This window comes from Neoarius graeffei, chromosome 8, assembly GCF_027579695.1.
Source record: "Neoarius graeffei isolate fNeoGra1 chromosome 8, fNeoGra1.pri, whole genome shotgun sequence".
Classification (NCBI taxonomy): Eukaryota; Metazoa; Chordata; class Actinopteri; order Siluriformes; family Ariidae; genus Neoarius; species Neoarius graeffei.
The window spans coordinates 26969581-26990694 of record NC_083576.1 but is presented as its reverse complement, the minus strand read 5'-3'; the positions used below and the strand labels follow the sequence as shown (position 1 = coordinate 26990694).

The following is a 21114-nucleotide window of genomic DNA, read 5'->3' as shown; positions in this document are numbered from 1 at the left end:
TTGTCAAGGTCTCTTAACTTCTTATTAGTAATCATTAGAGGCTAACAAGATGGGTGCATCGGGCATGGAATTCCTGCTGGGCACAACAAAAAGGTTACACAAGCAGGTTTTTACCTTCAGACAGGTGTGAGTGAGCAGAGCAGATGCTTGTAGGTCAAAGACAGATCATGTCACCATCACCAATCACTGCATGAAGCATTTACAAGTTTTATTCATTCATTTATCCTTAGTAACGTCCTCACTGGTATCTCTGTTATTAAAATTAGTTGGGTTTGTTTATATTTTGGGAAACAGAACCATCTAAATGTATTGGAAAATATTGCATAATATCACAAAATAATAAATGTGAGTTGGTTTTATAAAACAACACATCTCTAGTTGATGCTTATTATGTCCTTTTTGGTGTTTCCAAAGTCAGAACAGGAGGGTAAACCCCTTCTGTTTTAGGCCATGCCCACTTCAGGTTTAAATAAATTAAAACAAATCTGAATCCAGATATAAAGATGACTATTTGGAGCACTAAACAGATACATATAGTATTTTTGTGCTACACCTCATCCATACATATCTACCATCATGATTTTTCCTATTCATTCCTTTCTCATAGTCAAGTATATCAGATGCAGGGTCTTCCCCATGTGCACTTGCACTTTTGTGCAAAAATTGAAATAAAGCACACAAAACACAAACCAAACTGGAAATTAAGGCACTTTTAATGGCACATGGCATCACCTGAGGCAGTACACAGAGCAGCACCTTGATTTTTAACATGGGTATACCAGTCGTTTCCTTCACAAGCAGACCAGGGCTGTGTTCCATTACTGTGTTAAAGCTCATAGGCAACGGTTTTAATTTTATGCACATTTGAAACTTTATATGTTAAAAAACCCTCTGTAATTTTCTTCTGGTTCCAAGAAGTATTGTTAATAAGTAATAATTAAAATAAGTTAGCGCGGATCGTAGCGAATTTCTGTTCGGCTATTTTCGTGACCACTCAGCGCGTGACGTCATTTAAGCCAAACAAACTGCTTGAGTTGAGTCCACTTCCGTTTACTTACATTGCCATTCAGCTTGAGTGCAGATGTGCGTTCAGGAATTTCCAAAGAAAAAACATGCCTTATTGCTGTGCAATGAACTGTAACAACGGGACCGGTTCAGGAAGAAGTTTTTACCTTTTTCCAAGAGAGGAGAAGAGGCAAAGAGAGTGGATTGGCTTTTTCTGGAAGAGGAGAAGAGGCGGAGCAAGAGGGTTGGCTTTTTCCGAAAAAGGAGAAGAGGCAGAGCGAGTCGGTTGGCTTTTTCCAAAAGAGAGAGAGTGGATTGTGTGCGTGAAGCCAGAGGCTTTTTCCGGAAGAGAAGAGGTGGAGAGAGTGGATTGTGCATGTGAAACAAAATCAAGCAGTCAAAGAAACAGACTAGCAACGCTTAAGCAAAAAGGAGAAGATTGGAGGTAAACATTTTTACTTTTGCTTGCAACTGACAAATCAAGAATCCTGAGGGATCCTGTACAATCATTGTGGAAGTGAGACAAAGGGATATTTCCTCGCTTAGAGGTGGCTATAAATAGTATAATGCCGCAGATGGCAGGCTAATGTGGCCTACCAGCGCACTGTCAAGTAATTGTTACCTATATCCACTAGGGAGGGTGGTTTAATTATTCTTCAAAAGGGCTCTTATTTAGTATTATGACGAAAGTAAGAATTTATCATAACTACCAGGATAAATCGTTTGGGCACAAGTCTTGTTGAGGTCTGGGGTCACCGCGATCAGAGTCGGCCGAGTCGCTGTCTGATTCCGAGGCCGCGCGGTCAAACCAGTGGAGCCACATTCACTGATTGCTTCGCAACAGCCATAGGTTCATACGTACATGATTTCACCTCTCGATACTTAATTTGAAGAGTTCCTACTTCAAAATCACTATCGCTTTCAGACATTTTACACAACCTCTCACGACCAAAGTCTGTACACTTGTGCTCAGTTCGCAAGTAAACACAGAGCTGCTCCCAGTCTGTTTGGCTTAAACGACGTCACAACGATGGTCCCCTGGCGGTGAAAGTGCACATAAGTGAGATGTAAACAAACCTTCGGAAATTGGGCAAAACAGTATATTTTAATCATTTTATTCAATTTTAGGGTGCAAATTAGACACCAGGAAGATTGAATTCACTTTTTGGGTTGTTCTTCTAGACAATAAAGTTGATATTCTACGTTTCACCTCCGACCGTTACCCATGACCTTTAAACACTCATCTACTTCCACTTGGAAGAACACCTGCTGTCAACTTGAATACTTCATCAGCTCAAATAAAACCTGTTTCAGCTTTGAGGGATCGAGCTAACAAATGATGGAGACTTCAGGGATAGAATTAGCCCATGAGGGCACTGCTACTCCATCCACAACTGACTTGACATTCACACTTTTGAGCTGTGAGTGAAAGTTGACAAGGGTGGATTAAAACATTAATGGAAGGCAGGACATCCTAATCACAAAGATCATACTTTAAACATTGCAACGGTTTCAGGGAACTGGACATAGATTGGGAGACTCACACACTCAGCCTCTACCCAAGAGAAAAGCAACTACACTAACAGACTGCTTCGGTTTGGCTTTGGAACACTTAATATTTACACAAGTCCAGAGGTAGCAAGGAAAACATTGTGCTCGTCCTCATGTATCTTCTAACCTGGAGTTTTCACCTTTAACGCTGGAACAGGTAAATGAAGGACTGCATAGCCTGTGGAGGGTAATAATGCCACCAGCAAACATCACAAACTTCTGATCTACTGTCCAAAGGTTTCAGAGGAACAAATCTTCAGTTGCTTTTGCTAAAATGTTTAAAACACAAGTCAAATATTCAGGTGGACTTTATCTTAAAAAAAAAAAAAAGCACGCAAAAGGAAAAGAAAAAAAAAAAACAAAACCACCACCACACAAAAAGAAAATCAGACAGAAATTAAACTACTCATTATTGAGAACCAGTAAGGCATGTTGAACTGGACAGGTTTCTGATGAAGAAAGGGCTCTTGAATGGTCAACCTTCCACTGAGGAACTGGAATATTCTTCAGCTCTTGATTAACTCATCAAGAAACTGCAAGAAACATAAAAAAAGGCATCCATGTTAGTTAAAGAATAATTCACTGCTGAAGTTTTACCGTTTAAAACCAGTCTGTATGAAACAGAAATTCTGAAATGTTTCTAAACGTCCAAGAACTCCTAAAAGTCCCTGGGAAAATATTAATCCAACTTTACCAGGATCTATGATTTTCCATATCCTCTTGGAAAGTCCAAGAGGATTCTACAGTATGTGTCACCAATAAACAGTGTTTTTCAGCCTTGATTTGCATGTGGTATATTCTCAATTTATTTACAAGAATCTCATCTCATCATCTGTAGCCGCTTTATCCTTCTACAGGGTCGCAGGCAAGCTGGAGCCTATCCCAGCTGACCACGGGCGAAAGGCGGGGTACACCCTGGACAAATCATTTACAAGAATCCAAAGCTGTCAAAATAACATGCCCAATTCTCATCACTTTAAACCCTTAAGACTGGTGTTTTTTTTTTTTTAAATGGAAACAAACACTGCTGTGTTTGAGATACGTTTGCTGAGGAATATGACAGTCAGTTAACTGCCTATCATACACTCATGCAATTACCCAAATAGCCAATCATGCAATGCAACGGATCACATCATTCAGATACAGGTCAAGATCTTCAGTTAAATGTTCACATCAAACATAAGAATGGGGGAAAATGTGATCTCAGTGACTGACTGTAGTATCGTTGCTGGTGCCAGTTGACAGAGGTTAGAAGAGAAGAGAATGGCTAGACTGGTTTGAGCTGACAGTAAGGCTTCGGGAACTCAAATAGCCACTCTTTACAACGGTGCTGAGCAGAAAAGCATCTCAGAATATTTGAGGCACTGAAAAAGACCAAATTTTGACAAGAACTACAGACCTGCCACTCATTGGAGGTTTTCTTTTTTCCCCCTGCGCTACTCTGTGTAAACTCTATTGACTGCTGTGGATGAAAATCCCAGATCATCAACAGGTCCTGAAATCCTCAATTTAGCCTCTCTCTGCATGATTTTATTCACTGTACTGCTGCCACAATTGGTTGACTGGAGAAATCACATGAATGTACAAGTGTTCCTGATAGTCGTCTGTGATGAAGATACCCTTTCTCAAGCAAAAATATATAACATAACCTTACTGTTAGCTTGCTATACTTTTGAGCTCATGCTTCGAAACAACAGTATCCTATTCTAAAAGCCTGGCTGTGTTTTTATCTAAGCTAGGAATAGATTTCTGCATAAGACAACATACTTTAAGGGACAAAACATGATGTACTTCAAATTGAGATGAGGCAACATTTCACAGTCCAGGAATATATACAGGCATGCAAACTGGTCAGGGGTGAAAAAGGTGAGAAGGATGCACGGGGACACGGCACGCGCGCAAAAGTACATTTCGTAGTCTACGTTACAAAAAAAATTGCAACCAGTGACATCTTGAATTTAATACAGTACAAAATAACTTTCCATAAACATGTCTTAATAAGTTACTGTTGAGTGGCCGGTAAATTGTACCATTTATTTGTCAGTGGCCGGTAAAGTTTGATATTTTGTGAAGTTAATTTTCACCCCTGTGTACAACACAGTGGGCTATTTACAAAAAGCTATATATTACTGCCTGTGCTATCTAACAGACCTACCCCAGAGGACACACCTGGCCAATCCCTGTCTGTCAATTTTCTTAAAGACATCACCTATGTGAAATCAGGGGCGGATCTCGAAAAATATTTATGGGGTGGCAAGAGGGGGGCAGGAATTTTTGAGGGGTGGCAACGTATTACAGACATGTATATATACTGAATTTAATCACAGTTTGACGACAAACAGTATGTACACACTACAAAAGGGCACAGACTGCCATTTACAAACTCATACAGATAAACTTAATCTCATGCCTTTATTGTTCACGAAGAACACACATTCTCAGATGAGGTCTATACCGTTTCTGGACAGTTTTATACTGTATATGCAAAAGAACAGACACTAAAAAACAACAATAACAACACTGCTTCAAGTTCAGCATGATTTAAACCATTTACACCAGTGTCACATTTTATAGTTTTTTTTCCTCACGCTTTGTAAAGGCTCACCAGTGAGCATAACATGAACTTGTCATGCCTACAACGGCTGAATGCGGCGATTTCCATGTTGCTCAGCAAAACGCTTCACAAATTTATCTAGATCTAATGCTTTTGTGCGCTTTGATTCAATGCTGAGTACAGCCAAACTTGATAGTCTCTTTTCTGTCATAGTCGACCGCAAATAAGTCTTTATGAGCCTGAGAGATGAAAAACTTCGTTCACAGGATGCACTGCTCACAGGCAAGACAACCGCTATTTTACACAACCTGAACAACTCAAAAAAAAACAACAACATCATCATCTTGGTATGGGTCCAAAAACAGTGAACTCCATGAGAGTGGTAGGACTCTCCTGTTCCCCCTTTTTTCTGTCTAGTACTCTCCTCGTCTGATGTAACTCATGTTTAAGATCCTCAATATTTGAATCATAAGCTTCAGCCAATAGCAATGTTTTCCTTGACAGACGGTGAATCAATATTAACTTTTGTGGCCGACTTTACACAAAACTAATGTCAGACCTAGCTAACATTAGGCCAAAAAAAAAAGAAAAAAAAGTGTGTTTCAGGTAACATGAAATACTAAAATAAGGTCGGTAGGTAGGAACATTTTTTTTTCTTAATTTGTTTTATTTTGTTCGAAAAAATTAACACAAGTAAACATCTTACAAAATAGTATTTTGGCACAGAATCCTTTATACCACACATCATAATAAAATAAGTGTTTTAAATCTTTAAACGAATAAAAAAAATATCGCAAGAGTTCGAGTTATGATCTGCGGAAGCGTATTGCTGCCACACTCAAAAAAAATAAATAAATTGGCTTAGACTCAAGTAATTACGTGAAAAGATATTGTTAACAGAGTTATCACGTTTTTACAATATATTTATCATGTAATAACATATCACGTAATTTCATGATATTTTCATGTGATAATGTGAAAACACCTTATCAAGAAATAACGTGAAAATATGGTTTAACGTCCTAGGCCAGGCTACTTCCATTAAAAGCAGCCGGCCTCGCCTAGCCTACTGTAGAACTTGGGTCGAGCAAAAACACGGAGCAAAAACATGGCTGAATCCTGAATGACTCCTATTTGTATAAATAGGGGACTACATAGGCGGCAAAATGTCGTGTTTTTCCCTGCCATGGAAGTGCACTTGTATACTGAAGAGGAAGCAATTTGCATTACAGCCAGGAGGGCTGATAGAAGTGGCAAAACATTTTACTTTTTATCGTTTCTTTCACAACTTGAATGCGTTGAAACAAAAAATAATGACAAACTAACGCCGCTTACACTAAAATATCGAGGGAAATTTGTAATAAAAACTTTACGGTCGGCAATTTCGACGCGGAAATTCTCGATCGGTCGGGTTACCGGAAACACACTTTTTTTTTTTTGCCTTACATGTATAGTTAGCTAAATAACCTTCTCCAACCTGATTTTTATCCTCTCAAAATCAGCATCGCAACTATACTAGCACTGTTCATTCATTATAATTTCATTTTTTGATAGATAGTTAATCAGCTTTTACCCCTTTCCTCCCGTGTCTCCTTTCCTCGCGACTCCTGGCTCCCTCGCTTCGCGCCTCTCAATTTTCCAAAACAACCAATCTCTGGCGTTATCTCGTGCTGCATTCGCCGCAGTCAGACATTGGAAATTCGCGCACGTAAATGTCAAATTGGCCGTAATTTTTCTTTGAATTCGTCGCTGCCAACTGGGGTAGCAGCAGGGGTGGCAAGGCTTTCTTTTAGAGTGGCATATGCCACCCCGGTAGATCCGCCCATGGTTATTCACCCCCGAGCGCGCTGGAAACTGTTCCATTGGTATTCAGATTCAGTCGCGAGATGAGGTTGCCAAATCTCTCTATAAAAAGGTGACTTTGCGGTCTGAATCTGTGGAATATTCGTAAGCGAGGACTGGCAACCAGCAGTGGGTTGTGCACCAGCTGATCAGAACTCCAATGGAAAAGAAGCGTGTTAGTAACTGTTTATCTTGATTGGCTGTAACCTTGTAAGTGAAATGTTTGGCAACAATAGCGTTGTAGCCTGCCTTCCCCCCCCCCCAAAAAAAACTCTTCGGATCTACACGATTCACACAAGTGACCTATTTTGGGACCAAAACGGCGAATTTCGCCGAAAGGTGAGGAGTTTGCATGTGTGATATAATATATAATGAAATATATGTGCTTTCATTATAAACAGGACTATAGTGGAAGCAAAGACTCTACCTGTAAGGATATCCATGATATTTGGCCTTGAAGATGGACAACAGCCAGCTGAAGAATAGTATCACAAGCCCAATCCCAGCCATACACATGACTAAATGTGAAACATAACAGTTAGTGCAAATGTGGCCAAATTGTGGCACATCATTTTGTATTATGCTACCTAGAAGTATTAAGGTATATTACTTGCCATTAATCACTTCTAAAACTCTTTACATTGTGAATAAAAACACAATAAAGTGACATACCTTTCCTCTTCCCGATGTCCATATCGGAAGTTGCCGCCTCATGGAGCAGCACCATTCCAAAAGTAATGGCGGCGTCTGAACCAAAAGGTTAAGGTGTCGAAGAACTTTACTGCAATTATATTCTTCATACATTTAAACCACAGTGCTATCAAATTCTCAAATCTGACAATAGTTATGTCTGTAAACCAAGTCAAAGGTTTACATTAATGTATTTGCTCTATTAACATTTCTATAACTCCTCCTCCACAGGGACATGTGTGGTGGACGCTCAACATAATCTAGGACTAATAATAAACAAATTAAATACATACTGTTGATATGATGGTTTCTCTAAGAAATAGGTTATTTAACAGTAATGTGTTACTGGTCCATACATTTTTCCTCCATGGAAGAATCTTCAGGACACAAGAGTTTCCACTTTTTGCTTCTTATTAATATTAAAAGCTATGTTAACTTCAAGAAAAGGAGGCGGCTACTCTAAGCGATAACAAGAACTAACTTCACTCGTGGACGTTCCACATAACATAAGCAGCAATTGTTGGCAAATTGGTTTAAGAGGAATAAAGCACTTTTGGACATGACATAATAGGAAAATAACCAATTTTGGAGAGCTAACAGGTAACTCTGTATCAGGCTGCACACAACCCATTGATTAGTGGGGGACTGTGGGGGAAACCGGAGCACCCGGAGGAAACCCACGCGGACACGGGGAGAACATGCAAACTCCACACAGACAATAGCAATCCCCATCGTGTTTTATTCCTAACTTAATAAGCAGCTCTAAGCTTGATCCATGTGTGACTGGAGCTATTTGAGAATTATAGTCTTAGTATCATGGATACTGAACAGAAGAACGATGTGCGTCTCAGCCACAAACTGAGCTTGGCTGCTGCCATGGATGTAACTCTGAAACAGAAAAAGAAAAAACAAAACCCACAGAATTACAAAAGAGAGGCTTCATGTCAATATTCTAACACTGAGGTCACTGAACGTTGAACTCACCACTTGACCAGTGCTGGGATTTTTGTGAGCATATGGAGGCCCTCGAATGTGGTTCCACATCTGGCCAGATGTCATGATCAAAACAAAACACTGGGGAGAAAAACAGGACATTTGTTTGACGAATTGCAGATTACCAACTTGTCAGAACCTTGTTGTGAAAGGCAACAAATTATTAATTCTGACTAAGGTTTATAATAATATATATATATATATATATATATATATATATATATATATATATATATATATATATATATATATATATAGCCGCTTTATCCTTCTACAGGGTCACAGGCAAGCTGGAGCCTATCCCAGCTGACTACGGGCGAAAGGCGGGGTACACCCTGGACAAGTCGCCAGGTCATCACAGGGCTGACACATAGACACAGACAACCATTCACACTCACACCTACGGTCAATTTAGAGTCACCAGTTAACCTAACCTGCATGTCTTTGGACTGTGGGGGAAACCGGAGCACCCGGAGGAAACCCACGCGGACACGGGGAGAACATGCAAACTCCACACAGAAAGGCCCTCGCCGGCCACGGGGCTCGAACCCAGACCTTCTTGCTGTGAGGCGACAGCGCTAACCACTACACCACCGTGCCGCCCCATATATATATATACACACACACCTATCTATCTATACACACACCTATCTATCTATCAAGTGCATGCGCACGCGCGCGCACACGCGTGTATATGGGTCTGTCTCAGAAACTGGGTACTGTGGGGGTACCCCACACTACTCTCAGTCAATAAACTGTACGGTTTTGAATGGTGATGTTGGTTTTATTTTGAAATAAAATGAAAGAAATAATACAGATAAAGCTAAATCTTTGATGTGAATATTCAGAATTTGGCAAAAATTCTGCAAATTTGTGGAAAAATGGTGGCTTGATCTGGGACATGATAAATGGTTGACTAGATCACATTCCCTTAAAAAGGTTGTAGTCCACTGAAAAGTCTACAGTTATCACTAATTGTATTTTAAGTTGTAACTTTATACACCTAAGGATTGGTGCGCTCACAGAATAATCATAACCGTAATAAAACATCATGCAAAATATTTGATCACCATTGTAACTCCATTTTCTGCATACCCAAAACCAATATGATCGTGTGTTTTGATCTAAACGGAGAGCCTCAGCGTCAAGGTCACTACCTCACCAAAAGTAGGAACTTAAAATCACTACGCCATATCAAAATTTAGTTATAAATCTGCGATTTTGTTTTTTTTAAACAAAAGCTGAAAGTAGGTATAGAATAATGTCTCTTACAGAATATGTTACAATGGTAGCTGGTCTTGTATGAATTTCTGAGCTATAAAATGAGTTGGGGTCTATTTTTTACCGTAGCGTATTATTCATGTGCGGGGAAGGACACACATTAACAACTTGCATGTGCAGAATGGAATTTTCCACTCCAATAGTTAGTTACGCGAGTGATCTGTTTGGACATTATCACTGAAAAGGTGAGTTTTGACAGTTTTATTTTGTTTTAGTCTTGCAGTATAAGGCAATAGAATGTTTCTTTTTCATCTTACTTTCATATTTCGTCGTGTTTGTGTATTTTTGGCCAATATTTTGCAACTATGGTCAATTTAGATCGAACTTTTGATAGAATCTACAGCCAGTCATTTTGCCCCGCCCCCGCCCGGTGCGGTAGTGATGTCCTGATGCTCGCGCACCACAGCAGAGACCTGTGCGACCTTCAGCCGGTACAGTCACTGTTCTTTTACCACCGCCGTTATTCTCATCTTTCTGGTGTGTTCTTGATTTTTCCATTGTGTCCTATTTTGCCATATCAAATACCCAAAATGTATCATATTATTCATATTTAATCAATTCAGTCATCATAACTTGGCATTTTTAACCCAAGCAATCAAAAAGAGGAAATTTATTCAATATTTTCACTCATCTGTGAAGGACGGGCTTGAATTCTTCATGATGTAGTTATCTCATCTCATTATTTCTTGCCGCTTTATCCTGTTCTACAGGGTCGCAGGCAAGCTGGAGCCTATCCCAGCTGACTACGGGCGAAAGGCGGGGTACACCCTGGACAAGTCGTCAGGTCATCACAGGGCTGACACATAGACACAGACAACCATTCACACTCACATTCACACCTACGGTCAATTTAGAGTCACCAGTTAACCTAACCTGCATGTCTTTGGACTGTGGGGGAAACCGGAACACCCGGAGGAAACCCACGCGGACACAAGGAGAACATGCAAACTCCGCACAGAAAGGCCCTCGCCGGCCACGGGGCTCGAACCTGGACCTTCTTGCTGTGAGGCGACAGCACTGTGAGGCGAGAGCGCTAACCACTACACCACCGTGCCGCCATGATGTAGTTATTTTATATGTAAATCAATTTTACAAAAGCATTCGAATTGTAATCAAAAAATTTTCCACAGTGGAGGCCAGATAAAGCAAGATGCTATCTTTATTCTTATTAAACATGACAAAAGAAACATTGAGTGTTAGGTAAATGAAAAAAAAGAGTAAAATTAGAAAATGTATTTTTTGACCATAATGTCCCAAATGAGAACCAGTTTCTGAGACGGACCCATATATACACACACACACACACACACACACACACACACACACACACACACACGTGTATACACACACAGGGACATCTAAGGTGGACATTTCACTTTAACAAACTTAAAAAAAAAAGTGTAGACTTGTTGAGATTGTGAATTTTTTTTTTTGCAAAGAAACCTTAATTTTGCATTTGTGAAAGGAGTCTCCAGTGTCAGTAGATTGCAACAGTCTTAGAGTGTGATGCACTTCCTGTGAGGCAGTATCTATATACTCTGACACTGTCAACTAATTCTGCTTGTCACAATAAATTCCAGCCAACACTCTTATCAAAATGCTGTAGCATGTGGGTTCAACCCTAGCAGGTCATCAACAAGTCAACAAAACTGATACAGGAAGAACATGTTTTATGTTGTTTATGTATAAACATGGCATGTACTGACCAGTGCTGAGAAAGCCCAGACATTTTTGTTGTAGAGAAACTCAAGATTATTGCGGCGCACATACGCCAAACTCCCAATGAGGGCCAGGAGCAAGCCCAGCATCAGCGGCCCAGCATAGTTTGGTGGTCTAATCACCCTGATCTGTCAGGAGAAACAAGCACAAAAATAAAGTCCATCACAAATACAAGGCTTTCCAGAACTATTATCATATCAATAGGTAAAAACAACGATCAACATTACACACAATAATGCAAATTTTCCATTCAAAACAATAGAAATTATTTTTGTTCTTGGAAAGAAAACAAACAAACAAAAACCCCACCCACAACTTTTTTTTCCTCTTATGAAATGCAAAGAAATCATCATTCTTGGAAAAACTTGTAGCAGGTATGGCCTCTGTGCCAATCAGTCCCAGTGAAGTGGGTGTGGCCTCTGCACCTGTCATTTTTCTGCAGGAGGCCTGCCATCTAATACTTTTCACATTAAAACTAAACTGTTTTCACAATACCTATCACTGTTACACTGAAAACATATACTTTAAAACTCTTTCAGATGTTAAACATCCAGATGTGCACCATTTGGTCATGAAAGGAAATGTACACACACCTATACAAGATATTCATACTGTTTGGAACATTACAATTTCGCTTAAACCACACACCACTGCTGGTTTACCTGCAACACTTCATTGTACATAAAACTGATAAAGAAACATTTCAAAACACTAAAGCAGTCCTGCAAAATCACGCTGGTGAGAAAAACATCATCTAGAAAATGCCGTAAAAGTAACTCTAAATACTGCTTGGCCATTACTGGAGGCAATGTTTAAATGAATGCTAAAGGTCTCTACATAAAATGTGGCATTCGCATATTTTTAAGCACCACAATCACTTCATGTGTTAACGCTTAACTTACATGAACCTCAGTTCTGTCGGCAACCCATCGAGCGAGCTGTTCAGCCCCAAAACCTCGAACCTGCAGCTCGTAGGTGTCTGCACGCTTGGGCTTTCCCTTGGCTGGGAAGTTGATGAATGTGGGGGCTGAGTTCATGTTCAGCTGGAAAAAAAGAGATGTGAATTAGTGTAGGTATACTTTAGATTTTCCTTAAATGAGCTGTTTGAGAGCTGCTCACTAAGCACTTAATTTAAAATGTGGTGTCTGTGATGGTCTTTCCATGCAAATCTACTTACTTGAAAGAAAAGTGGATTCATACTGCTTCTCTTTTCATTAATAAAGCAAAAACTTGACACCAAAAAACAACTAAAAATGTACGGATTTTATATTATAAAATCAGATTATAAATATCCTGAAAGTAGAGTGAGGGTGTAGTTTAAAAAAAAAAAAAAGGGACAAACCCCCCCCCCCAACAACATGGGTTACCATTTGAAACACGTCTGAGCCTTCATCAAAGTCGACCATTGCAAAAAAAATCTTGTTGGTAAATGCACTGGAGTACCGCCAGGAATTTGCAAGGATTTGGTATTCCTCATCTGCCTGCCTATAGACACAAAAAGAGAAGAGTGATCCATGAAACAACTGATGCGGTTTAAAAAAAAAAAAAAAAAAAAGGTAGCACATTGCCGCAGATTATTTTATATATATCAGTGCTTTCCCCAGAAAAAAATTAAAGCCCTAAATTCTGGCATGATAAAACACAGACAATTGAGCGCCAACAGCGCGAAGCGAAACTAGGGGGGTCTGGGGTCATGGCCCCCCCCGGAAAATTTCTTGAAAATAGATGCTCTCTGGTGCATTTTCAGGGTCTCTGAGAGGTTTTAGATACATGATTATAGGATAGATTTTACCAGTGTTTCAATGATTTCTGATGTAAATAGTATTAGTGTATACGCATTTGAAATTTCACCTTAAAGTTCAACATGCAAGTTAAACTGTTTTGTTATAGATTACTTAGGTATACGATAGATTTGAAAATCTACGGGGATACCTTGCACTTAATTATCTATGATCAAGTAGTGTTGTAACAAAAATGTGCATGAAAATAGGAACAGTGGTTTGCTCCATCTTATGCAATCCAATGAAGAGAATCGATCATCATGACCTCCTGTTGATCACAAAGGGATCTGAACCTAAGAACTGCCACCTTAAAATAAGTTGCTGTATTCCTATAACTGGAATGGTTTAGAATGTTTCTGATGCAATTACCATAATATATGTATAACTAAGATGCACTGAAAAGAAACGTAAGGCAACTGCATATTATAAAGTTTAAATTTTGGCACTTTATTAAATGGACTAGATTAAGATTAAAACATATTTAAAGGAAAAGAAAACTTAATTTCTACAGTTTAAGTTTGCAGAAAGATTGTGCTTTTAAACACATTTCATGAAGGGAATTTGTTAATAAGTGTCAAATGTAGCATAATTTCGAATAATAACGATAAGCATATTTGGCAGTGTGATGTCAATGTGAGCCTTTCACAAAAGAATAATCCGGAGCCTTCTTTTGTTAAATTGATCCCAGTGACATCACACTGCCAAAAATGCTTATGATTATTATTTGAAATTATGCTATATTTGACACATTTGGACAACTTCACTTCGTGAGAGTGTTTATAAGTACAACCCCGATTCCAAAAAAGTTGGGACAAAGTACAAATTGTAAATAAAAATGGAATGCAATGATGTGGAAGTTTCAAAATTTCATATTTTATTCAGAATAGAACATAGATGACATATCAAATGTTTAAACTGAGAAAATGTATCATTTAAAGAGAAAAATTAGGTGATTTTAAATTTCATGACAACAACACATCTCAAAAAAGTTGGGACAAGGCCATGTTTCCCACTGTGAGACATCCCCTTTTCTCTTTACAACAGTCTGTAAACATCTGGGGACTGAGGAGACAAGTTGCTCAAGTTTAGGGATAGGAATGTTAACCCATTCTTGTATAATGTAGGATTCTAGTTGCTCAACTGTCTTAGGTCTTTTTTGTCGTATCTTCCGTTTTATGATGCGCCAAATGTTTTCTATGGGTGAAAGATCTGGACTGCAGGCTGGCCAGTTCAGTACCCGGACCCTTCTTCTACACAGCCATGATGCTGTAATTGATGCAGTACGTGGTTTGGCATTGTTATGTTGGAAAATGCAAGGTCTTCCCTGAAAGAGACGTCGTCTGGATGGGAGCATATGTTGCTCTAGAACCTGGATATACCATTCAGCATTGATGGTGTCTTTCCAGATGTGTAAGCTGCCCATGCCACACGCACTAATGCAACCCCATACCATCAGAGATGCAGGCTTCTGAACTGAGAGCTGATAACAACTTGGGTCGTCCTTCTCCTCTTTAGTCCGAATGACATGGCGTCCCTAATTTCCATAAAGAACTTCAAATTTTGATTTGTCTGACCACAGAACAGTTTTCCACTTTGCCACAGTCCATTTTAAATGAGCCTTGGCCCAGAGAAGACGTCTGCGCTTCTGGATCATGTTTAGATACGGCTTCTTCTTTGAACTAGAGTTTTAGCTGGCAACGGCGGATGGCACGGTGAATTGTGTTCACAGATAATGTTCTCTGGAAATATTCCTGAGCCCATTTTGTGATTTCCAATACAGAAGCATGCCTGTATGTGATGCAGTGCCGTCTAAGGGCCCAAAGATCACGGGCACCCAGTATGGTTTTCCGGCCTTGACCCTTACGCACAGAGATTCTTCCAGATTCCCTGAATCTTTTGATGATGATATGCACTGTAGATGATGGTATGTTCAAACTCTTTGCAATTTTACACTGTTGAACTCCTTTCTGATATTGCTCCACTATTTGTCGGCGCAGAATTAGGGGGATTGGTGATCCTCTTCCCATCTTTACTTCTGAGAGCCGTTGCCACTCCAAGATGCTCTTTTTATACCCAGTCATGTTAATGACCTATTGTCAATTGACCTAATGAGTTGCAATTTGGTCCTCCAGCTGTTCCTTTTTTGTACCTTTAACTTTTCCAGCCTCTTATTGCCCCTGTCCCAACTTTTTTGAGATGTGTTGCTGTCATGAAATTTCAAATGAGCCAATATTTGGGATGAAATTTCAAAATGTCTCACTTTCGACATTTGATATGTTGTCTATCTTCTATTGTGAATACAATATCAGTTTTTGAGATTTGTAAATTATTGCATTCCGTTTTTATTTACAATTTGTACTTTGTCCCAACTTTTTTGGAATCGGGGTTGTACATAATCTTTCTGCAAACCCAAACTAATGAATTAAGTCTTCTACTCCTTTAAAGTACATTCATTCTCCTTGGCTTTTGCTTGGCCCAATGTTGGGCAGCCTTCTCATAGTCCATCTTGCTGTCATCCATGCTGATGTGGATCAAATTATCCAGCGAGTCTTCTCCTAGCTTATTAAAGTCAGTCGGCATTGTCCATCTGGTGGGGGACAACATCGGCAGCCAATGAGATCGCTTATAATGAATCGGAAACTTCCGGGATGTCTGACGTTTTCTTTCGATATTTTTACTGGACGGTTTGAACACGTGATCTTGACGTAGCCAACAGATTACAGTTTGTTTACATCATACCACGCGGACATATTACTTTGACAGAATCAACACAAACATTGGGGAAAAAAGACAGCTTGTTTAACACAAATATCAATCAGTATGTAAATGGATCTGTTATTTGCTCTCCTATGTATCTAGTTACTTGTGGGTAGGAAATTTAACGTATCAGTATAAATCTAAGCGTATCGGATTTTAACTAAAGCGACTAAGCGTATCGGCAGGCAGAGCAAGCGTATCGGGCCCAATACGCTTTGGGGAAAACCATATATATATATATATATATATATATATATATATATATATATATATATATATATATATATAATAAAAACACACACACACTTGCCATTGCGCTCAAGAATGAGTAAATGGATTTATCAGGAATTATCACTGTAACCAGGAAACGAACTAATTCGATTTTTTGAGTTCGCAACATGGCACCACTCAAGCACAGTTTCTGATAATTTTCTTGTTCAAGGAGAGATATTTATAACATTTTTACTTATACAGTATCTGCTGATGTTTTCTTTGCTTGTTGTTTTGATATTGCCACCAGTTACTTTATACTGAGGCAGTACAAGTAATGCTGTTGCAATATCGCTATGTCATCATTTACGGCAACATGATGACCATCATAACATGCAAATCTGATGGTTCCAATTCTCACTGGAGTCCTGGCAAAAGATCACCATAAGATGCTACTGGATCACTCGGAGAGAAATTAACATTTGAACTTTGCGGTTTTGCTCCCATTCCCAGATGACACCATTACAGCATGATAGCGGAAAAGATACGTTTTTCACGGTGAGTGCAGATGGGATAATAGACTAGACTTGTGACTGGTCGAGGCGTCCTTGTGGATACCATTAAGCCACTGGCATAATTCATAAAGTTTCTATGCACACATTTTCTCAACATGCTTTGTGAGAGTTTCTTTTCATGACTGCGTGAATAGATTTGCATGCATGCAATTCAATTTTTCAATTGTAACTTATCCCCCAGCTTTGAGTCCAACTCCTCCTACTGCATCCATCCATCCATCCATCCATCCATTATCTGTCGCCACTTATCCTGTTCTACAGGGTCGCAGGCAAGCTGGAGCCAATCCCAGGTGACTATGGGTGAGAGCCGGGGTACACCCTAGACAAGTCGCCAGGTTATCGCAGGGCTAACACAGAGACAAACAACCATTCACACTCACACCTACGGTCAATTTAGAGCCACCAATTAGCCTAACCTGCATGTCTTTGGACTGTGGGGGAAACCGGAGTGCCCAGAGGAAACCCACAGACACGGGGAGAACATGCAAACTCCACACAGAAAGGCCCTTGCTGACCGCTGGGCTTGAACCCAGGACCTTCTTGCGGTGAGGCGACAGTGCTAACCACTACACCACCATGCTGCCCCCTCCCACTGCATAATTTTGAAAAATGCTAAAAAGTGGGCAACTGGCTGAGAGGGACATGGAAGCGTGAGGCAGGAGTTGCTCAGTGAGTCTTGATCAGCATATACTTGAAAAGGAGTGTGGTTTCACAGACTCCCACTCAAGGGCGTGGGCTGGGGTACATGTGCCACCCAACTCTGGTTTGAGGGCATTAACATTTTTTTAAATAAAAAAAATTTCATAACGTAGAGAAGTACCAAACGCTTGACTATGTCAGCATCGGTCTTGCAAGGATCAGGATGATTTTAACCAGTAGATGGTGTTTTGGGCCATTTTCAATCCATAAAATGGCAATTTTTTTTCCTTTGAATAAAAATTGTAGTTTTGTGAATATTATCGCCAGCATTGATGTGTTTCATTATAGTACAGTCATATCATTTAGTTTCGAGTTCACACATTTAAGCGTGCAGTACCTCTTTAATAACCACGCTCACTGATACTACTCTGAACTCTCAGGTTGGCCACTACAGATTCTGTTTAACTGCCATATCCTGATCTCCAAGAATGGACAGAGATGTGCACAGTCATTTTTTTTACTTTTAGTTAATATATCTATTAGTATAATATCACATGCTGTTTGTATACAGTACCAGGCAAAAGTTTGTACACCCCTACTCATTCATAGGTTCTTCTGTATTTTGCCCATTTTCTGTGTTGCAGAACAGGACTGAAGACATCAAAACTATTAAATAACATGCAGAACATACGGAATTACATGGTTTAAAAAAAGTGTTAAAAAAAACCAATATGTTTCATATTTTAGATTCTTCAAAGTAGCCACCGTTTACCTTGAGGACACACTGCACACTATTGGCATTATCTTAACCAGCTCCATGAGGTAGTCACCTGGAATGCTTTTCAATTAACAGGTGTGCATCATCAAAAGTTAATTAGTGCAATTTCTTGCCTTCTTAACGCATTTGAGATGAAACAGTAAATAGCTCTATTCCACAACTGTAGTAATCCATATTATGCCACGAACCGCTCAGCTAAGTAAAGAGAAACGACATCCACCTTTACTTTAAGACATGAACATTGAATTAGAACTTTTGACTGGTACTGTAGGTTAGGCATGATATCTGCACCCAACATGTTAAAAACACCAATTATTTTCACTTCTGATAATATTCATGCCTTGCAATCAATAACTGAAGTACCTCAATAAAACCAGCAGTTGATCAGTTTTTCCTGTCATCCTGTTTTTTTAGACTGGCTTTACACAACAACGAGCCTGCACATGGACCAGATGCGATCCATTTTTCCTGTTGTAACGTTATTACTATAGTGTAAATTAAGCCTGGAAAGTGGAAAACTCCTTCATGACTCTTGACAATATCTTAAGCTGATACAAAGCTGAAGTTTATTTGAGTCCAGCCACCGAGTGAGAAGTGGATCAGCTGGTTATGTGGCACATCACAAACATTTTCTGATTTTGTTTCTCGTACTGTATTCTGAGCACAGCTGTACCCCCAGGGAAGTCCTCGTCCCGCATGTCCTCACCTGCACACTCCACACTGCCTCTGAGGCTGCAGGGCCGTGAACATGATGATGACCGAGTAGTTGCGTGGGGGCGCTCGGACAAATCGCCTGAACTTGTCTCCGTTCATTCGGATCACAGCTCTCTTGGCTGCCCAGTCCATCATCTGTCCTACTTTTTCAGAAAGCAGCGTCTGGGGACAAATTTGTCACAACTTGCATGACTACCTCTCTTCTCATCTTATCTGTTAGATTGATTTTGGAGATGAAAAAAAATTTATACCACAGAAAATTCATGACACAACAAGGAACATTATTCTTATTATGATCCCATGTTACACAGGATGTCTGTGGGAAAGGGAACGTGATTATCAGAAAACCTGCAGTTACAGATCAGAAAAGGAAAAAAAAAACGCTTATTAGTTTCGCATCACTTCCTGATGTGTGGCTTGCTTTAAATTTCTCCATGACATACTGTAGAGCTGTGCTTCTCAGTCATCACGTTCACTCATCACTACTACAGGGACAGAACTTGCAGACCAGCTTCAATAATGTCCATTTCAATTGAAGTGCAAGTTAAAATCTTTTCACTTGCCTCCAAAAATCATGTTTAATCAGTGCTAGTATTTCATATCCTATTTTATTCCCCTTATATATTTATATTCAGGCTCTTCTTTAGTCTTTACTCATCTGTAAGAAAGCGAGTGAACAAAACTGCTCATTTGCTTAGCTTTACTTCCTGATTTATTTGCTCACCCTGGTTTGTTTAAGCAGAAAAGGGAGGAAATTAAGGTTTCTTCGTGCTATGTAGTGTAATTCAAGGAGCATTTGAGATTTAGACTTGAGCTTAGGTAATAGATAGCTATGCTATGAATAACTGGTAAATATGTGACTCAAGCTCTTCATGTGCACAGCTTAACTTCCGGGTGATTTTTTTTTTAACCACCATCAGAGCTAACACATACCTGCAGACTAAAACTCAGCTCAAATACCTCCCTAATAATAGGTTTATAATGCACTGCATTATTCCCTGCTCCATGAACCTCAAACATTTGAGAGAGAGGTTTAGCTCAGCTAGCACACAACACTACAGCTGGCTAAGGATTAACTGATGAGTTCAAACAGTGTTTTGAACGCGTACCGACTCTCCGCCACCACAAACACAACTCACTAACCTCTTTCTTCTTCTGTCCATTTGACAGCGTTCCGTAAAAACATAAGACCAAAGAAAGTACGAGAAAAAGTTTAAGAAACATTTCCGTAGCCACAATGGCAAAGCACAAGCACGCTCTCTTTCCTCCTGTAACTTTTCTACTAGACAAACAGTACGACCTTTCAAAATAAAAGCCAGAATTTCCAAATTTCAAAATGTTATGATTAAAAAAAATCGTGTCTTTATATTTAAAAAATACATTAGTTCTGAATAGGATATTCAAACTTTATTTATTTAATGCCTATATTTGTATTTCTGAACGTACATTCATTTTCTGACTCATTATTTATGCTTCCTGTTTCTAACATTCATAGTACATCATTTAGTAATCGTTTATGGATTTGTTTTCCATTTTAAAAGTATCTTTTAAATTAAATGTACTTCTAAACGTATAAAGCCTGAATATGCTGCTTAAACTTTTCATTAGTTCTTTATTTTCTTACTTGTTTTTATATTAATTGGTTTTCAGATTATTTATTAATTCATTCATTCATGTATTTATTTATTTTACTTTTTTAAATGTATTTATTTACTTATACAAAGAACATGAGATCATCATGGGTGTTACAAATAAAAACAAAATATTACTTTACATGTACATCATGGGGCGGTGTAGTGGTTAGCGCTGTCACCTCACAGCAAGAAGGTCCGGGTTCGAGCCCCGTGGCCGGCGAGGGCCTTCCTGTGCGGAGTTTGCATGTTCTCCCCGTGTCCGCATGGGTTTCCTCCAGGTGCTCCGGTTTCCCCCACAGTCCAAAGACATGCAGGTTAGGTTAACTGGTGACTCTAAATTGATCGTAGGTGTGAATGTGAGTGTGAATGGTTGTCTGTGTCTATGTGTCAG

At 39.4% G+C, this 21114-nt stretch overlaps 1 protein-coding gene across 1 annotated transcript; it reads right to left on the bottom strand.

Moving 5' to 3' along the window:
- Positions 1 to 695: 695 nt before the first annotated feature.
- Positions 696 to 20376, bottom strand: magt1 (magnesium transporter 1). Its single transcript, XM_060927495.1, has 10 exons — positions 20233 to 20376; positions 19082 to 19251; positions 13003 to 13120; positions 12538 to 12678; positions 11623 to 11763; positions 8627 to 8716; positions 8467 to 8530; positions 7625 to 7699; positions 7380 to 7470; positions 696 to 3089 (listed from the first exon to the last, which is right to left on the bottom strand). Exons 1-10 carry the CDS (start codon positions 20311 to 20313, stop codon positions 3074 to 3076), a joined length of 987 nt encoding a protein of 328 aa, XP_060783478.1. The 5' UTR covers positions 20314 to 20376; the 3' UTR covers positions 696 to 3073.
- Positions 20377 to 21114: the final 738 nt, after the last annotated feature.